Source organism: Triticum aestivum, chromosome 7A (genome assembly GCF_018294505.1).
Source record: "Triticum aestivum cultivar Chinese Spring chromosome 7A, IWGSC CS RefSeq v2.1, whole genome shotgun sequence".
NCBI classification, from domain to species: Eukaryota; Viridiplantae; Streptophyta; class Magnoliopsida; order Poales; family Poaceae; genus Triticum; species Triticum aestivum.
In genome coordinates, this window is record NC_057812.1 from 710,307,522 (window position 1) to 710,325,576 (window position 18,055).

At 49.3% G+C, this 18,055-nt stretch overlaps 1 protein-coding gene across 3 annotated transcripts; it reads right to left on the bottom strand.

Annotated features, from left to right (window-relative positions):
- Positions 1 to 4,365: 4,365 nt before the first annotated feature.
- LOC123149570 (probable transcriptional regulator SLK2) lies at positions 4,366 to 17,726 on the bottom strand. Of its 3 annotated transcripts, none has more exons than XM_044569253.1 (10): positions 17,575 to 17,726; positions 10,104 to 10,920; positions 9,898 to 10,023; positions 9,365 to 9,413; positions 8,323 to 8,537; positions 8,109 to 8,177; positions 6,434 to 6,534; positions 6,178 to 6,271; positions 5,958 to 6,027; positions 4,366 to 5,694 (listed from the first exon to the last, which is right to left on the bottom strand). In XM_044569253.1, exons 2-10 carry the CDS (start codon positions 10,815 to 10,817, stop codon positions 4,709 to 4,711), a joined length of 2,424 nt encoding a protein of 807 aa, XP_044425188.1. In that variant the 5' UTR covers positions 10,818 to 10,920; positions 17,575 to 17,726; the 3' UTR covers positions 4,366 to 4,708. The 3 variants fall into 3 exon arrangements, with proteins under 3 accessions (XP_044425188.1, XP_044425189.1, XP_044425190.1); XM_044569254.1 differs by having other exon boundaries at positions 10,104 to 10,984; positions 17,575 to 17,665; XM_044569255.1 differs by lacking the exon at positions 17,575 to 17,726 and having other exon boundaries at positions 10,104 to 11,742.
- Between the last annotated feature and the right edge of the window lie 329 nt (positions 17,727 to 18,055).

Genomic DNA, 18,055 nt, shown 5'->3' on the forward strand with positions numbered 1-18,055 from the left:
TCTCAACCGTCCGCCCCGGCCATAGCGGATCCGCTTGCGTGCCGTGGCGTGGTAGTGGTGGGCCCCGCCTATAGGCGTGTCCCATCGCGCGCGTGGGTGGGCAGACCGGCCCGGCCGCACGTCGCCACGTGACAGGCCCGAAACGGGCGGCGGCCCGGAAGCTTAGCTAGCACGCCACTTGGATCCCGCCGAGGCATTCGAAAATTTTGGACAAGTCAAATTGGGTGAGTCCAACTCTTGCCAGTCGGCCCAGCAAAAGCCGAACGACGCTTCACCTCAAGCACTAGCTTGGAGAAAAGAAACTGCTGAGGCTCCTCGACCAATCGCCTGCGGCGCCTCACCAGCTTCGGGGACTACTATCAGAGTAATGGGCCATGGGTAGGCTAACCCGACGCCCATAACCTTTCAAGACATCGGGGCTGACCGCGCCCCTCAGGATGCCAAGGAAAATAGCTGCCTTCTGGAAGCCGGCTAGAGAAATAGCCGGCTGCCCATAGACGGCCGAGTCCAAAAGGTGTATCAAGGGGGACGGGGCGGGGTGTGGCTACAGTGCAGCCCATCCCCTCCTCTTCCTAAGGGCTGGCGCGGCCACAGTGCGTTGTACCAACGAGGAGCCCCACCCGGCGCGGCACTGTTGCCATGCTAGCCCTGACATCACCACGAGCAGGCGGAGTCCTGCTCCCACGACGGCCTGTCTGTATGGCCCAAGGACGACGGGCACCAGTCAGCGAGAGTCCAGAAGATGGCGAAGAGCCCTACCAATCGGACCCGATGGGAGTCGGCCTGCTCCTCCCACGGGCCCCACGCGCCATTAACCAGACTAGATGGGGAGTGGCTACAGTAATCGCCCGCCATGACGGCGGTGCTGTAGCCATGGTCCTTCGACCAAGCCTGCGTCATTAGAAGCGCGACACAGTGATCAGCAGCCGGCAAGACCCCCAAGCGGCAGGTATGGCCTGTCGGCTCCGTACCAGACCAGTCGGCGAGGCCCCCCGATCGGCGGGCCCCAGCAGTCGGCGGAGAAGTCGGCGGCCGAAGAGACTGACAGCTGGGCCTACGCCCAGTCATATTACCCTTGTACCCTTAGGGGGTAGTCCTATATAAACCCCCAGGGCACCCATGCAAAGGGCTCGGACCCATTAGAACTAGACCAGAGATATAGGTAGGAGAAAGCTAGCCTTGCCTTCTCCTACCTCCAGCATACAGATCGAGGAGCACCCTTGTACTCACTTGGCCTTAGTGATCATGCGGAGACCCCATAGAGCAGGACTAGGGGTGTTATCTCCTAGGAGAGCCCCGAACCTGGGTAAAGTACGCCGACATTCATGTCTACGTCTAATCCCGCTTCCGGGCACCGACGACGTTCTACTCGCTCCCACCATGATAAGCCATCCTTTGGCATATGTCGCACCCAACCCCCGACAATGACATAGGACACTATTTCCAAACACACAAAGGACTGAGGCAAGGGGATCCGATGTCTCCTGTCCTCTTCAACATAGTGGCTGATATGTTGGCAATTTTTATAGGAAGGGCCAAGGATGCAGGTCATGTAGGAGGCCTCGTCCCGCACTTAGTAGACAGAGGTGTATCCATTTTACAGTATGCCGATGATACCATCATTTTTATGGAGCACGACTTGGCTAAAGCCCGCGACATGAAGCTCATGTTATGCTTGTTCGAACAATTGTCCGGGTTAAAGATTAACTTCCACAAGAGCGAGTTGTTTTGTTTTGGAAGAGCTAATGATGAACAAGATGCGTACAAGCAATTGTTCGGATGTGAATTGAGGGCTCTACCTTTTACGTATTTAGGTATACCAATTCACCATCGTAAGCTAACTAACAGAGAATGGAAGTGTATTGAGGATCGCTTTAAGAAGAAATTGAGTTGTTGGAAAGGCAAGCTGATGTCATACGGAGGACGATTAATTCTAATTAATTAGGTCCTCACGAGTATGCCCATGTTTCTTCTCTCGTTCTTCGAGGTTCCGGTGGGAGTCCGGAAGAGGTTAGATTTCTATCGATAACGATTCTTTTGGCAGAGTGATGATGTTAAGCGAAAATACAGACTTGCTAAATGGGATATAATATGTAGGCCGAAAAACCAAGGGGTCTTGGTATTGAGAATCTGGAAGTGAAGAACAGATGTCTCCTTAGCAAGTGGCTGTTCAAGCTTTCTATCGAGACGGAGGCCACTTGGGCTCAGATCTTGCGGAACAAGTACCTTCACTCCAGAACCTTATCCCAGGTGACAGTGAGGCCGACTGATTCGCCTTTTTGGAAAGGACTGATGAGAGTTAAATCACTCTTTTTCAATAGGACAAGATTCATAGTGGGAAACGGTACTGCTACAAGGTTTTGGGAGGATACATGGCTAGGGGAAACGCCCCTCGCACTCCAATATCCTTCCTTGTATAACATCGTTCAGCGTAGAGATGCCTACGTTGCAACAGTGATGCAGTCCATTCTGCTTAATATCCAGTTTAGGAGGACGCTAGTGGGGACCCGTTGGGAAGCGTGGCTCAATCTTGCCTGAAGATTAATGGATGTTCAGCCGTCTCAACTGCCAGATCAGTTGTGCTGGAAACTAACTAAGAATGGCGAATTTTTGGATGTTATCAACTCTAGTGCGATTCCTCGATCGAAACATCTTTGGAAAGTCAAAGTTCCTTTGAAAATCAAAGTGTTTATATGGTTTGTGCATAAACAAGTTATTTTAACGAATGATAATCTAGCAAAACGCAATTGGACAGGATCTACCAGATGTAGTTTCTGCGACCAACACGAATCCATCAAACATCTCTTTCTGGATTGTCCTTTGGCAAAAAATTTGTGGCGGTCGGTCCACATAGCTTTTAACATCACTCCACCGAATTCCATCAATACGTTATTTGGGACGTGGCTAGATGGGATAAATTTTGAGACTACGAGACTCATTCATGTGAGAGTGTGTGCTTTATTATGGGCAGTCTGGAATTGCATAAATGATTTGGTTTTTAACAGAACAACAAATATTCACTTTTTGCAGGTTATATTCAGGGCCACTGCGTTGATCCGTATGTGGTCGCTACTCACTCCGACGAAGGCCAGGGAGCGTTTGGTTACTGCGTCTACCCGATGAGAGATGGTAGCACGGGGTATTTTCAACCGGTTTGGATGGCGGTCATGTAATAGGATAGACATGTAGTGCTATTCTCTTTCTATGCCAGCCGGTTGTGGCTTTTCTTTATTTCTGTTTAGCTCTGGTGGAGCCTTTTACCTTTATTGGTCGAGACTTGGAGACTGTTGTTGGATATTTTGCTTTTTAATAGTATTAGCCGTATGCATCATTCAGATGCAGAGTCTGTGGCATACCCCTTTTTCGAAAGAAAAAAAGGTATCCAACTTATATTACTCCAGATCATGTTGTGACTTAAGAAATCTGCATCTTGCTACTGGTCGATCAATAAGGGAATATAGTTTAAACAGGTGATTCGATTGAAAATTGAGAAGAAAAAGGAAAAGCATATCCTCTTATGAGGGCTATAATATAATCAGGTAGGCATGCATCACAAATGACAACCCCACCATGTCATTCCATGGGTAATAACACTTGGGTGCTCCCCATGGTTTTCAATTTCAGTTTCAACAAAATTTCAGCACCAACTGAAATCACTGAAATTCAGTGAAATTCAGTTATTTCAGTTTGCATTTCAGCCAAAAGGCCGAAATATTCATTTGAATTTAATTAAATATTTGAAATTTTCAAAAAATATTTTGAAAAATATTTGATTTCCTGTGTACTACTGAATTTGCTGAAATATTTTGACCGAAACGTAATATTTCAGTGTCTACTGAAATTAATGAAATTCAGTGAATTTCAGTGAAATCTCACTGAAAGTGAAAACCATGGTGCTCCCGCATTTCTAAGCCAGATCAATCACACTCTCGCGTAACTGAAGGTTCCATCGGCCAGTCACTGTATCATCGTCGAAAACAGTTCCATTCGGTGAAACTGAAAGCCCAAAACACACGCACGCACGCACGCACGAAAGCAAAGCGGCAATTACATGGTTATTTTCTCTTTGCGAGTATACATGGCCTGACACATACGCGAACATGTTCAACTAGTTATGCAACGAAATCACAAACCGATGGTGACGCCATGCATATACACGCATCTAACAAAAATTAACGAGCTCAACTAGCCAATGCACCATGCAATGCAACACACTGATCGAATTCTTTCGGTACCACCGGCAGCAGAGCAACCAGAAGTGAGCAAGCAGCCATTCTTCTTTTTCTTTTTTGTCTTTTCTTTTAGGGGATTTTTTGTCAAGAGCTAGGCCCAGTTACCGGAATAGGAACTTGAGGCAATTCGAACTGAAAACCAATAAGGAAATAAGAGAGTATATTTATTTCCGAGGGCCAGAAGAAAATCAGTAAGAATGCAGCACAATGACAACACAGAGCATGACATTCCTTGCTTGATATCACTGGGTTGCAGTGTACTACTCTCAACAACTTTCCCAGCCAGAGCCAGATCCCTCACACTCACACAACTGAAGGTTCAATCAGTGCATGATCATCAGAAACTGTTCCGGTCAGCGACACGAAAGCTTAACAGAAAAGAAGAAAAACTCCGAATAACTTGCGGCGATTTTACATCAAGCACGACTTAGGGAGTAGAGAGAAACTTTAGGTTGAGAGATTTAGCGGTCCCTCCGTCACATGTCCCACGAGTACGCGCCGCCACCCTGCTGCTCCCCCATGAACAGACCGCTCTCTGCGAGTTCGCTGCTGATGAGATGGTCGAGCTCGTCCTCCTCGTGCATGGATTCCGCTACCTTAGGACTCGCTGTGTTGCCGGAAGCGGCCACGCCAGCAGCTGGGTTGCTGCTCACCGACTTGAAACTGCTGCATCGTTGGACGATGCCGGCTCCACTGTTGATCAGATTGCTGGGCCCTGTCGTACCCGTTTGAGCGGCACCCTTCATGGCTCCGTTATTCATCTGATGTGCCTGGTCTCCACTAGCAGGTTTGTTGGTGTTCACGGGTCCCGACACGCTAGGAGGCTGCTGCTGCTGCTGCTGCTGCGCCATTACACGGCTGATGCTACTCTTGGCTTCTTGCAGCAGCTGCTGCATAAGGTGCTGCTGGTACTGTGTGCTCGCACCAGCCCCGAAACTGTTCTGCTGATGCTGGGGCATGGCTTGCTGAAACGACATGGGATGCTGCTGGAACTGCCCGAGCTGACCCGCACGGAAAGATCTGGACACTTCCAGCTGAACGCCATTGTGCATTCCTGTAGGACCTTTAAACATACTCGATGCCTCGTGCTGAAGCAAGCTCTGGTTCGCGCTCGAGCTCCTGAGCATGTTCTGGTAATTGTTTAGCGCCGCAGCGTTCTGCGACGCCTCCTGCTGAAGCTGGTTTGCACTTGAGCTTCTAAGCATGTTCTGGTAATTGTTCAGTGCCGCGGCATTTTGTGACGCCTCCTGCTGAAGCAAACCCTGGTTTGCACTTGAGCTTCTCAGCATATTCTGGTAGTTATTTTGTGCCACGGCATTCTGCGGACTGCTACAAACGGTTCTGACACCTGGGGCCTCGCTATTCCCATGGGTGCTAATTTCTGTGTTGGCCCCCTTTGCCTCAAGCATGTTCTGCATTGTCAGCTTTGGCCCGTTTTGTCTGGGATAGTTCTTCAGGCTCTCTGCAGTTACAGGCAAACCATTAAGCAATTTACACCAGAGATCACTTGGTCGAAACAGGAAGAGCTGAGCATCGCTGAATCTTCTAGGGAAAAAGATCGGCTGTTTTTTAAAGAAGTGAACACAAATAGTATGACTAGTTCTACAGTCTGATGCAAACTACAGACAAATCATTGGTCATGAAGAAACTGTTTTACAAAAATATAATTCAGCACCCAGGTGAACACTTAAGATGATGCTGATTGGTGAATGTGCATGGTCATACCTATAGGGCCAAGCTTGTTCTTGTGGCTGAAATCAATCAAGTCCTTCATGTTATTCACCACCTCTGATATCTGAGAAGAGCACACAAGCAATCAACACACTGTAGACAGAATCATATAAGGGGAAGAAGCATCCAATATAACTAAGTAAAAGATCAAAGTAATTTTCAGATAATATCGAGGGAAAAGATGGATAAATACTACAAAGGGGACTCTAGTTACCTGCAAGCACCGAACATATCTTTTAGAAAGCCCATGTTCATTTAAGCTGTGGTGGTCTAGATTTTTCGCTAGTTGTTGTGATGCTGACGCAAACCTTTGAGAACAACCAAAAAAAAATTCCTCACATTGATTAGAATATAACAGAAAGCTAGATCTTATACAGAATGAAATACATATGTCTGTGATTTATAATGCCAAAAGGAACTGTAAGAAGCAAATGAATTATACAGTAGCGATGCATGCTGGGTTTACTAACATGTTGCAAATGGCTTGTGCATCATTGGTCGATACCCCAGCAGGCCCACTTTCATTGGCAGCAGCTTGATACTTCTGGGCAATTTGCAGCAGATGATTAACCTGATAAAATAGAAGCATGTATTTAAGAAAAATACAAAGGTGCCAAAATTAAAAGATTTATAGTTTGCAGACTGGTCTTGCATAATTGCCTGGAAAGCAGAAGCCACACATCAAAAGACTGAAATTGACCAAAACACAAGCTTTTAGAGTAACAAAAATGTCGTATCCACACTTTGCACCTTGAAGCAGCAGATGAGGAAAAGAAAAGCAGTCTCACTATGCTAAACAACTTAAGTTCCTCAAAACATAGCAAAACAAGAAATAGCTTGTGCCAATAATGATTCCAAAATTCAGCAGCCATAACACGTAATAGCTAATTTCATGTAGTCAATAATATCGTTTTTTTTCTACACAGCCTGTTCTCCAACAAAGAACCAGTACTCTTAGACAGCTGGTTGAAAACAAACCTGGCATGGCTCGTTCCAATCACCAAGCATTTCATTAATTAGAATCTGGCGCTATTAGCTCAACATATATAATGGTAACTATTTAGTAAGTTAACATGAGAAAATGCAATATGGAGGTATACCACCAATGGTACGATGGTTTTGCACAAAATCGTAGAAAAGAAACAATACCAGATTACCAGTATCTTCTAACATAGAAAAGGCACACAAAAACTCATCTTGGCCATAAAGATCGATATTACACATATGAAAAACCATATTCTGCAGACCAAAGCAAACAAAAGCTGCTAGTAATACATGGGATTTCAGGAGAAGAAACCAGCTCATTCTACAAAGAATAAGCAATGTGCGAGTCAATATGATTATGAGCAGCATTACTGTTCGACTTCCTTCGTGAATTCATCCAGAGCAACTGCCAAAGCATCAGAACTTTCCATGTCCAAGTGATTTGTAAACCACGTGACAGGTTCTTCCACTGGCTGGCCCACCTTGATCGGTGTGGACCGTGGACCGCCTTGCCCCCTCTGCGACCAAGCACCACCTCCTCCTCGCCTGCCCCTTCTCTCATCAGGTATGGTACGAGACTCTGGCCTGGCTAAGGATACCCTGCCACCCACCCCCCGACAGCGAGACATCACTCAACGCTTGGTGGCACTCCGCGCGGCAGCTTACCCCCAAGCCAATGGACAAAGGTCTCGCCTCCGCGGCTCTACTCATCTCCTGCATGCTTCGGAAGCACCGGAACAACTGTGCCTTTGACAGAGGCCGCCCCTCGGTCCATGCCCTGGTGACGAAGATCAAGGAAGAGGCAGCCCTTTGGGCTTGCGGCAGTGCGCTCGGACTTGGGGCTGTCATCCCCCAGACCTGGGACGTCCACTGATTTCATATTTTGGCTCTGTAATTGGCTAATTGCCTCCTAGGAGGATTGTAACTCAAACCCTTCCTCTTTAATGAAATGAAACGCAAAAATCTTTTGTGTTTTCTTAAAAAAGTGATTTGTAGACTTGTCCAGCAGGAGAATATGAGGGTGTGATTATCACACAGATTCAGATTTATAATTAGGTACACACTTGCTACTGCTACATAGTTAAAAAACATATATAGAGAAATGTCGAAGAAAAGAACAGATGATTTTCAAATGTGCAAAACAGGAAGAGCGTCTAATACCTGCGGTGCTAGAAACCTGCGAGTGATATACTCGTCATGCCGTCGTGAACAGAACTCCCAAGACATAATCTGCATAGGCAGCAATCAGCAGATAAGAATGGTTCTTGTTTGTACCTCATTTGTAACATCCAGATGCTCACGAATGGTCCACAAAATAAGGCACCCAAGACATGGGTGCCATGGCATGGGCAAGCTACTACATCTAGCAACATACCTTTAGTTCCGGAGTAAATATTATTCTCAGTTGCCCCTCGTGCGTAACATGTAGATGATCATAGATGCTCTTCTGAACAACTTTGGTATGCTCCAGGAGAAGTAATCCATTGGGCAACCGGAATTCATTGGGCACGTCAAGGAATAGATATTCATCTACAACACCATGGTCAAATCGAATTTGACAGAGTCTAGGAAGTATTTCGTAGGTAGCCTCTGTAAGATGGATATAAGAAATGAAAGGGGGTAAGCTCAAAGAGATTTTGAAATAAATACAGAAAATGAACTAAAATATCTACAGAGTAAAGTACAAGTTAGGCCGCTGGTATACTTCCGATTTGAACCGTCCACAAATATTTTTACACTATTAACGGCCTCCAGATTACTAAATTTTTTTGCAAACAAAAAGAAGATTACTACTCCCTCTGATCCATATTAATTGTCGCTGACTTAGTACAACTTTGTATCAGAGGGTGTACTTATTTTTTAGCCTACTATCCTTCTTTTTTGCTTTGGGGATGTTTATGGCAGAATAAGTCCCAAAAAATTAGGTGACTTATATTTTAGATATGGGTTTCTTTCATATGTGAGTATATACTATATACTACACAAAACATAAGATATGTAAATGCGCATTGCACATGCACATGTGTGTTTTCTAGTCTGAGAATAACACATTGAAGGAGCAAAACATAAAGAGCCCGAAAAGGAGATGTTAAGGTGTACACCAAAAAACAGGAGCAAAGTGCAGGATTACATAAACAAAACAGGAGGAGCAAAATGCAATGCCAAAACCACACACTGCAACACTACCATCTTTCCAAGAGTTCCTTATGACAAGGTGTTATTTACAACTAAAGAAAATTATAGCATGCTTGAGTAACACAACCTATACAAGTTATCGTGCTTAACTGTTTTCGCAAGAACTACAAGAACACTGAATTTGGTGATTATTACAGAATAATCCCATAAGAAAACAGCATTCATCTTCCAGAAGCAGCCATGGAGAAGGATTGAGCAAACTTAGCCAGAAATCAACTTACCATATCCTTTCCCAGTATGTGTATTACAAATATCACAACGCCATGTATCCTGTAACAAGGAGAAATATGACCATGTGATAGATGATTTCATAGATTTTATCTACCATAGAAGGATAACTACCCTTGCTATTGACCATATATGCAGACTAGACAAAGAATCAGCTTTATCAGCTTACAATGGATTCATTACATGGAACATATTTTACAATCATATTAATTATTGCATGACAGATTACAATAGCCATTGCCAGCTACTCCCTCCGTCCCAAAATAAGTGTCTCAAGCTTAGTACAACTTTGTACTAAAGATAGTACAAAGTTGAGACACTTATTTTGGGACGGAGGGAGTACAATACAAGTATGGTGTTCCTCACTACCATCACAGATACTTCATAATCAAAGTGTTCAATGATCCTAGCAGAGCCTTAAGGAGATGTTAAATAACTTTATTTTGAACATCAATATGAAAGTGATGTTGGACATGGCAACTTTCGAGTATTCGACAGAAATTTCAGGTGAAAACTGTCAACTAACCTGAGCTGTCGGAATAGCAATTGGAGAATTCCCTCTTTTTTCATATGATGACACACACCATCTTTCTCTTGCTCGTGGTGCAAAATATTCATCAATAAGCTTCCTCCAGTATGTTATGGGATTATTCTACAAGACAATATGTGAGTAAGCTGATCTTTCAATGGCTCATGTCTTCTAATCAATGTATATAATGAAGAGAATCTCACCTCTGGATGCTGACGCTTATGATACAAATACTGCATTAACCTTCGAGAACAAAGCCCGCTCTCGACAGGAGTCCTAACAGGCCCAGGTAGTTGCATCCCAGGCTGTGCTAGCGGCGGCCTCAACTGCGGCTGTCGAGGTATGCCAACTTGAGATTGCTGAATCTGAGGAAATTGTTGCGACAACTGATGCTGCTGTAGATGCTGAATATGTGCCAGTTTCTGCTGCCGGATTAATGCTTGAAGCTGTGGGTTATGTTGGCCCTGGAAATGAAGAGAACTCTGACCTTGGAGCAGCTGCTGAATCAAGTGCTGTTGCAGGATATCATCTTGCCTAATATCAACCCTTGGTTTCTTCTGCCCATGAAATGCACCATCAGCCTCAATTCCAGGTTGTGATGTTGCACTAGATGATCTCCTCTTCTGCATCTGCTCTTGGGGTGGACTTTGCTGCATGGTGGACCCATCAATGACGGAAGAGCCAGATATGTTATTGGATGAAAATGACATCGGTGAGGAAGGAAGGCGCATGAATGAGTCAGCATTCATGCTCGTACTATGCTGAAACTGGGCACCTCCAGAGAGTGATGAGTTGCCATCGGTCACCAAAGAGCTAACACCAATACTTGGCCCAGAGGAATTTGCAGAACTAACTGGAATACCACCATTCATGTCCCTGGGAACAAGTCCAAGATTGAAGTGTGGAGCCACAGACATGGAGATCAGCAGTGTTGCAACTCAAGCATCACCTTGAAGGATCTTGCTTATTGGCAAAGAACACCACTCGATGCGTGCTACCGAGTATCTTCAAATCTTTTAGCTGGAAAATTTAAAGTGTGCTTATACCAGTAAATACTTGGAAGCCATGCAAGACAATAAGGAACCTGTCAACATAAAAAATTCTCAAAGCAGAGAGTCTATGAACCAACAGCTCAATAATGTCCTGATTTAAAATTGTAAATCTCAACACTAGAGCAAAAATCTCGTCATAGGGTCAGTCTAATGAACAGAAATTGACATAGCAAGATAATCATGTGAAATTCGAAGGACGTATTTTTATTGCACAGCAGAGAAAGGAAAAAATATATTTTTTCTTTTAAATGTGATAAGAAATCACCAGGAATTTAAATCACTAACAAGGAACTATGAAAGGCGTCAAAAATATTCTGCAATATCCGTTTGGACATCGAAGTTAGGTCGTCCTGCAGCTTATCAAATTCAACTAGCGGGGATCAAAAGTTACCGCTTTTTTAGCTTCTGCAACTAGTGGAGTCATCTAAGGCTAGACATTTCTAACACCAGAGGTGATCCTTCTGCTTTTTTGGCCTATATCAGCTCTCACCAAGAACTAGTGACCGACTCGTCAAGACTATAATCTTCGAATCAAGCCTAGGAAACAAAATTTATCACAAACATTCACACTCACAACCTACCACCAACTTACAACACTCCATGGCGTAATGCACATAAAAAAAGCTAATATTTCTTTTTAAAATAGGGGATGTGAGTACAAGCAGGAGCTGAAACTAGATGCACACACAAAAGACAGATCCCTCCTACAGCTAAAGTGCTAGAATAAGAATCTACCACCAACACCTTGAAGAACCTTGCTTATTGGCATCAAGCTTAGAAACTAAAATTAACAATGTGATGGAATGCACATAAAAAAACTACTATTTGATTAAAAAAAGATGGATTTGAGAACAAGAATCACACAAGAGACAGATCCCTCCAACAGGCTGTCGCGCCTACTGATGCATCAGTGGCGGACTGAACTAGTGCAGTCAGTTAGCTGAACTGCAACGCTAGTGTGTGTGTGGGCTTGGGGCCCGTATGTGGTGTGGGCCGGAGGCCATGTAAGGGTAAGCCCAGGAAGGGGCGGCTACTTATGTACGAAACACTAAGGAGAAAGGCAGCGTGTGATTGATTGAACCTTCTTTCCCCTTCTCTACGTCTCTCACCTACTCTCTTCTCTCTTCCTCATCCCCAATTCCAGATCGAGATCCGTCTGGGCATTACAATCTGGTAATCAGAGCCTTCCCGAAATTTTTTTCCGCCACCACCCGTCGCCGTCGCCGCTTCCTCGATCAGGCGGTAACACCCACCGAGCTAGGTGCGAGCCGCCCCGGCGCGCTCGCTCGAAATCCTACTTGGGGTTCGCTTTGATCTGGATTGCGACCACGGCACCGTCCAAGCCCTCCGCGCAGACCCGCCGCGTGCTGGATGCGATGACGGAAACCACCGACAAGATGCAGGGCCTCCTCGAGACCATCCTGCGCCGCCTCGACGACCACCAGAAGACCGCCGACGAGCGCCACCACGCACAAGTCGCCTACAACGACCAAGTCTCCAACGAGCTCAAGCACTTGGCGAAGCAGATCGATCTGACGCAGGCGGATGTGGATGAGGCCCGCAAATCCCCTCCGCCTGTCGATCCCGCCGCGACAAGCCATCTCGGCGCATCTGTGTCCGGAGCGTCGACGACCTCAGGCCCCTCCCACCCCGCGCCACCACCTCCGCCTACGATGACCCGTCCACCCCCGCCACCACCACTCTACACGGAGGGCGCAGCGCAGCTGCCGTTCGCCCGGCTCGTCAACCACGGGCTGCCCCTGCTGCTGCAAAACTCTCCCACGGCGTACGAGCGGGGCGCCGAGCATTACACCAAGCCGCCCAAGCATGACTTCCCCCGTTTCGACGGCGACGCGCCGCGCATCTGGCTGGAGCGGTGTCTCTCTTACTTCGAGCTCTACCGGGTGCCGCAGCACAGTTGGGTCGCCACCGCCGGCCTGTATATGGATGGGCTTGCGGCCATGTGGCTTCAGGCGTACAAACAGACGCACCCTGCTCTGTCGTGGCCCGCCTTCAGAACCGCAGTGGAAGCAGAGTTTGGACCTGAAGAATTCGAAGCGCAGATGCATCAGCTAGTGCAATTGCGTCAGACTGGGAGCGTGCAAGAGTATCGACAGCAATTCGAGACCTCCATGTACCACCTATTGTCTCTGGATCCGACCCTGAGCACACAATTCTTCATCTCACAGTTCCTTCTCGGTCTGAAGGATGAACTGAGATTGGGTGTCCGTTTGCAAGCCCCAACAAGCATCACACGCGCAGCTGTTTTCGCGAGGATTCAGGAAGAAGAACTGGAGAAGCAACGTTTGCAGCGCCCGCGCATTGTCCCAGTGGGCAGGCCACCTCCAGCGACAACCAACACCAACCAAGCTCGCGCAGCGCCTCCCCCACGACCGGGCGGCGACGAGTACACACGCGAGCGGCAGCTGCGCGACTTCAGACGAGCCAATGGGCTTTGTTTTCGCTGCGGCGACAAATACTCCCGCGAACATCAGTGCAAGCGCACGGGACAAATACTGATGATTGAGGTGGGCGATTTCGGCGAGATCCTCTCGGATGACACCGTGCACGCGCTGCAATTGCTCGATGAACCGGCCCTGCCCGAGCCTGAGTGCTGTACCTTATCGCAGCACGCAATTTCCGGCGAAGACGCGCCGTCCACCGTTCGTCTTCGCGCCCAAGTCGGAGATCAAGTGATGCTGCTCCTGGTGGACTCGGGCAGTTCTCATAGCTTTGTTAGCGAAGCGTTCATTCAACGCATTGCAGCCGACACCCAGCCACTGTCGCCCGTCTCCGTTCGGGTAGCAAATGGCCAACGCTTGCACTGCAACAAGATGGTGAAGCAATTGGCATGGCAAGTGCCAGGACACACGTTCCACACTGATCTACGGGTGTTGCAGTTGAGTGCATATGACGCAGTGCTGGGAATGGATTGGCTCTCTGACCACAGCCCGATGAACTGTCACTGGAAATTAAAGCGGATATCATTCGAAACAGAGGGCAAGACGGTGCAACTGCAAGGGGTTCGCACCACCAATCTCTCCCCCACGGCCGTACTGGATGCTTATGAACTTCACCGAATGGAGGTCGCCAATGACATATGGACAGCAGCTCTGGTCACTGTCGAGCCGTCAGAGAAAGGGATACTGAACCGATACCTCCCAGGATTCAGAAAGTGCTCTCTGAATATCAAGATGTGTTTGCTGAACCCAAGTCCCTGCCTCCTCATCGTCAGTATGACCACGGCATACACCTGGAGCCAGGCACTGCACCCATCAACACCAAACCATACCGCTACTCGCCAGTGCAGAAAGATGAGATCGAGCAGCAAGTACAGGAGATGTTACAATCAGGTGTCATTGTGCACAGCATGAGTCCATATGCCGCACCAGTCCTGCTTGTGAAGAAAAAGGATGGGAGCTGGCGTTTCTGTGTTGACTTCCGTCGACTGAATTCTGCGACGGTGAAGAACAAATTTCCACTGCCCATTGTGGATGAACTTCTGGACGAGCTTGCGGGAGCAAAATATTTCTCCAAGATCGACCTCCGTGCAGGGTATCACCAGATCCACATGCATGAGGAGGATGAAGCAAAAACTGCTTTTAAAACCCACCACGGGCACTATCAATTCAGAGTGATGCCATTTGGCCTTTGCAACGCGCCGGCAACCTTCCAGTGTCTGATGAACAGCATATTCGGCCGCTATGTCCGTAAGTTCATCATCATTTTTCTTGACGATATATTGGTCTTCAGCTGTGATCTACAGGAACATGAACAACACTTGCGCCTCACACTTGACCTGCTACGTGAACACCAACTGTTTGCCAAGGCGTCCAAGTGTTCATTCGCCCAGGAAAGCATCGAGTACTTGGGCCACGTCATTTCACAGGACGGCGTCGCCACGGACACAAGCAAGACGAGCGCGATGCAGGCGTGGCCGGTGCCCTCTACACCTACTGAACTGCGTGGTTTTCTTGGCCTCACCGGCTACTACCGCAAGTTTGTCCCACATTATGGCATCATCGCGAAGCCGCTCACCCAGCTCCTGACCAAGAAGGGATTCGAGTGGAGCGCCAAGGCCCAGCAGGCGTTCGACATGCTGAAACAAGCAATGGATGGCCACCCCGTCGCCTACCTCAGCAAGGCTTTGGGGATCAAGAATCAGAAGTTGTCCACGTATGAAAAGGAGTTCTTGGCCGTTATGATGGCCATCGACAAGTGGAGACCTTACCTGCAGCGCGCGCCGTTTGAAATCGTCACCGACCACAAGAGCCTCTGCATGCTTGGGGATCAACAGCTGGTGACGGAGCTGCAGCGCAAAGCCATGTCCAAGATGGTGGGCCTGCAGTTCACCTTTCGGTACAAGAAAGGCGTCGACAATGGTGCCGCTGATGCGCTATCCAGGGTGGGACATCTGTTGACACTGGATGCGTTATCAGTCTGTCAGCCCCAGTGGTTACAAGAAGTCGCCAACTCCTACGAAACAGACCCAGAATCACAAGAACTCCTGACCAAGCTGGCACTCACCACCACAGATGATCAAGGGCGAACACTTCAGAACGGCGTGATCAGGCAGCGTGGGCGTCTGTGGATTGGAGCCAATTCCGCGCTGCAGACCAAGCTGATCGCCGCACTGCATCACAGCGCTGTTGGGGGCCACTCCGGTGCAACAGCGACGTACCATCGTGTCCGGAAACTGTTCGCGTGGCCTGGACTGAAGCGCGCCGTGGAGGATTTTGTCCGTCAGTGTGCCGTCTGTCAGCATGCCAAGCACGAGCACACGCACCCCGCAGGCAAGCTACAACCCCTACCCATTCCTACGGAACCATGGCACGATCTGACTATGGATTTTGTCGAGGGGCTACCCAAATCAGAGGGGTCTGATGCCATCATGGTCGTCGTCGATCGTCTGACCAAGTACGCACACTTCATTCCGCTTCACCACCCCTTCACCGCGGCGCAAGTCGCCCGCGCATTCTGGGAGCATGTCATCAAGCTGCACGGGGTTCCTCACTCCATCGTCTCGGATCGTGACAAGATCTTCACGAGCGCCATGTGGCGGGAACTGCTCGCCGCCGCGGGAACCAAGCTGCTCTATTCCACGGCGTACCACCCGCAGACGGACGGCCAGACAGAACGTGTCAACCAGTGCCTCGAGATGTACTTGCGATGTGCGGTGCACGACACGCCGCGGCAATGGCGCAAGTGGCTCCCTGCGGCAGAATTCTGGTACAACTCCGCTCATCATTCCTCGCTCAATTGTTCGCCGTTCAAGGCGCTGTACGGCAAGGAACCGAACCTGGGCGGTCTACCACACCTGAGCTCCACTCTGCACAATCAAGCGGCGTCGCCGGAGCTGGACTGGACAGCACACACCGAGATGCTGCGCGCCCAGCTCACGCGCGCCCAAGCTCGCTTCAAGAAGCAAGCCGATCGTCACCGCGCGGAGCGCGCCTTCGACGTCGGCGAGAACGTGCTCCTCAAACTGCAGCCGTACGCGCAGTCGACCGTCGCCAACCGCCCGTGCCGCAAGCTCTCCTACAAGTTCTTCGGCCCTTTTGAAGTGACAGAGCGGATTGGAACCCTGGCATATCGCCTGCAGTTGCCTCCAGACAGCCGCATCCATCCGGTATTTCACGTCTCCCAGCTCAAACCCTTCACTCCAGATTACACTCCAGTCTTCGCCGAGCTGCCGCGGGTACCCGACCTCACTGGGGGTGAAACGGAGCCAGTGGCGATCTTGGAGCGGAGGATGATGAAGAAGGGCGATGCACCGGTTGTGCAACTCCGTGTCCAGTGGGCAAACATGCCAACTTCAGCCACCACTTGGGAAGATTACACCGTTCTTCGCCAACGCTATCCATCAGCCTGCATCTGGGAAGGAGCTTCATCTCAAGGGGAGGACAATGTCGCGCCTACTGATGCATCAGTGGCGGACTGAACTAGTGCAGTCAGTTAGCTGAACTGCAACGCTAGTGTGTGTGTGGGCTTGTGGCCCGTATGTGGTGTGGGCCGGAGGCCATGTAAGGGTAAGCCCAGGAAGGGGCGGCTACTTATGTACGAAACACTAAGGAGAAAGGCAGCGTGTGATTGATTGAACCTTCTTTCCCCTTCTCTACGTCTCTCACCTACTCTCTTCTCTCTTCCTCATCCCCAATTCCAGATCGAGATCCGTCTGGGCATTACACAGGCTAAAGTGCTGGAACAAGAATCTCCTGCCGCACAACATAAGCCACAGATAATGAACGGGAAACAGCCTCGCCCCTTCTACCAACGCTACCATCCGCGCTGAGCGGACGTACAGAAAAATCCCCAAATCTTTCCTCCCCGGGCCGCCGTCGCGGGTAAAGTAAAACCCTAGCCTTGCTCGCCCGGCGCGGACGCAACCCACCCCGACAGAGGGAAAAAGAGGGGGCGGGAGACCCCCGAGCAAAATCCGCCCGGCGGCCGGCCGGGAGCTGCATTGGGGGCGCCGGGGCCCCTCTCCCCGGGCCCAAGAAACGGAAAATAAAAAGCTCCCTCGGGACGCCCCAGCGCGGACGAACCCCCGCGGGAGGAGGAGCGCGGGCGGGGAGGCGGAGCAGCGTTGGAGAGGCGGTCGGGAGCGGGGAAAGGACCTCACCTTCGCCGGCGAGCTCCAGTCGGCGCCCACGGCCGGGCTACTCCAGTCGCTCCTCGCCTTGCGTGGGTCTGCGAGACGGGTGGGCGACCGACCGGGACCCCGACCCGGCCCGCTTTGACCGCCCTTGAAGCGCCCCCAGCCGTCGGATCGGGATCGCTCGCGCGTGGGAGGTCGGCGCGGCGGGATTGGGCTCGCGGCCCAGGTGTCAGTGGCGCGGCTCGCTTCGGACGTGGCGGGCCGTGGCCGCGTCCACGTGGAGCTTGGCGCCGACACGCGGGCTCCCCCAACGTGGCCCCGCCTTCCGGTGAGCGGTGCCGTGCGTGCGGGTCGGAGGGCCGGTGTAGGTTTATTGTAGCTTGGTACCCGTACAGCAGTTATTTTCCTCAATCAATAACGACAGTTGTCTCCCCTAAAAAAGGACAGTTGTCATTGAGTCGTCGGTCTATTCTTTTACTGACACAAAGGAAAACAATTTTTTTTC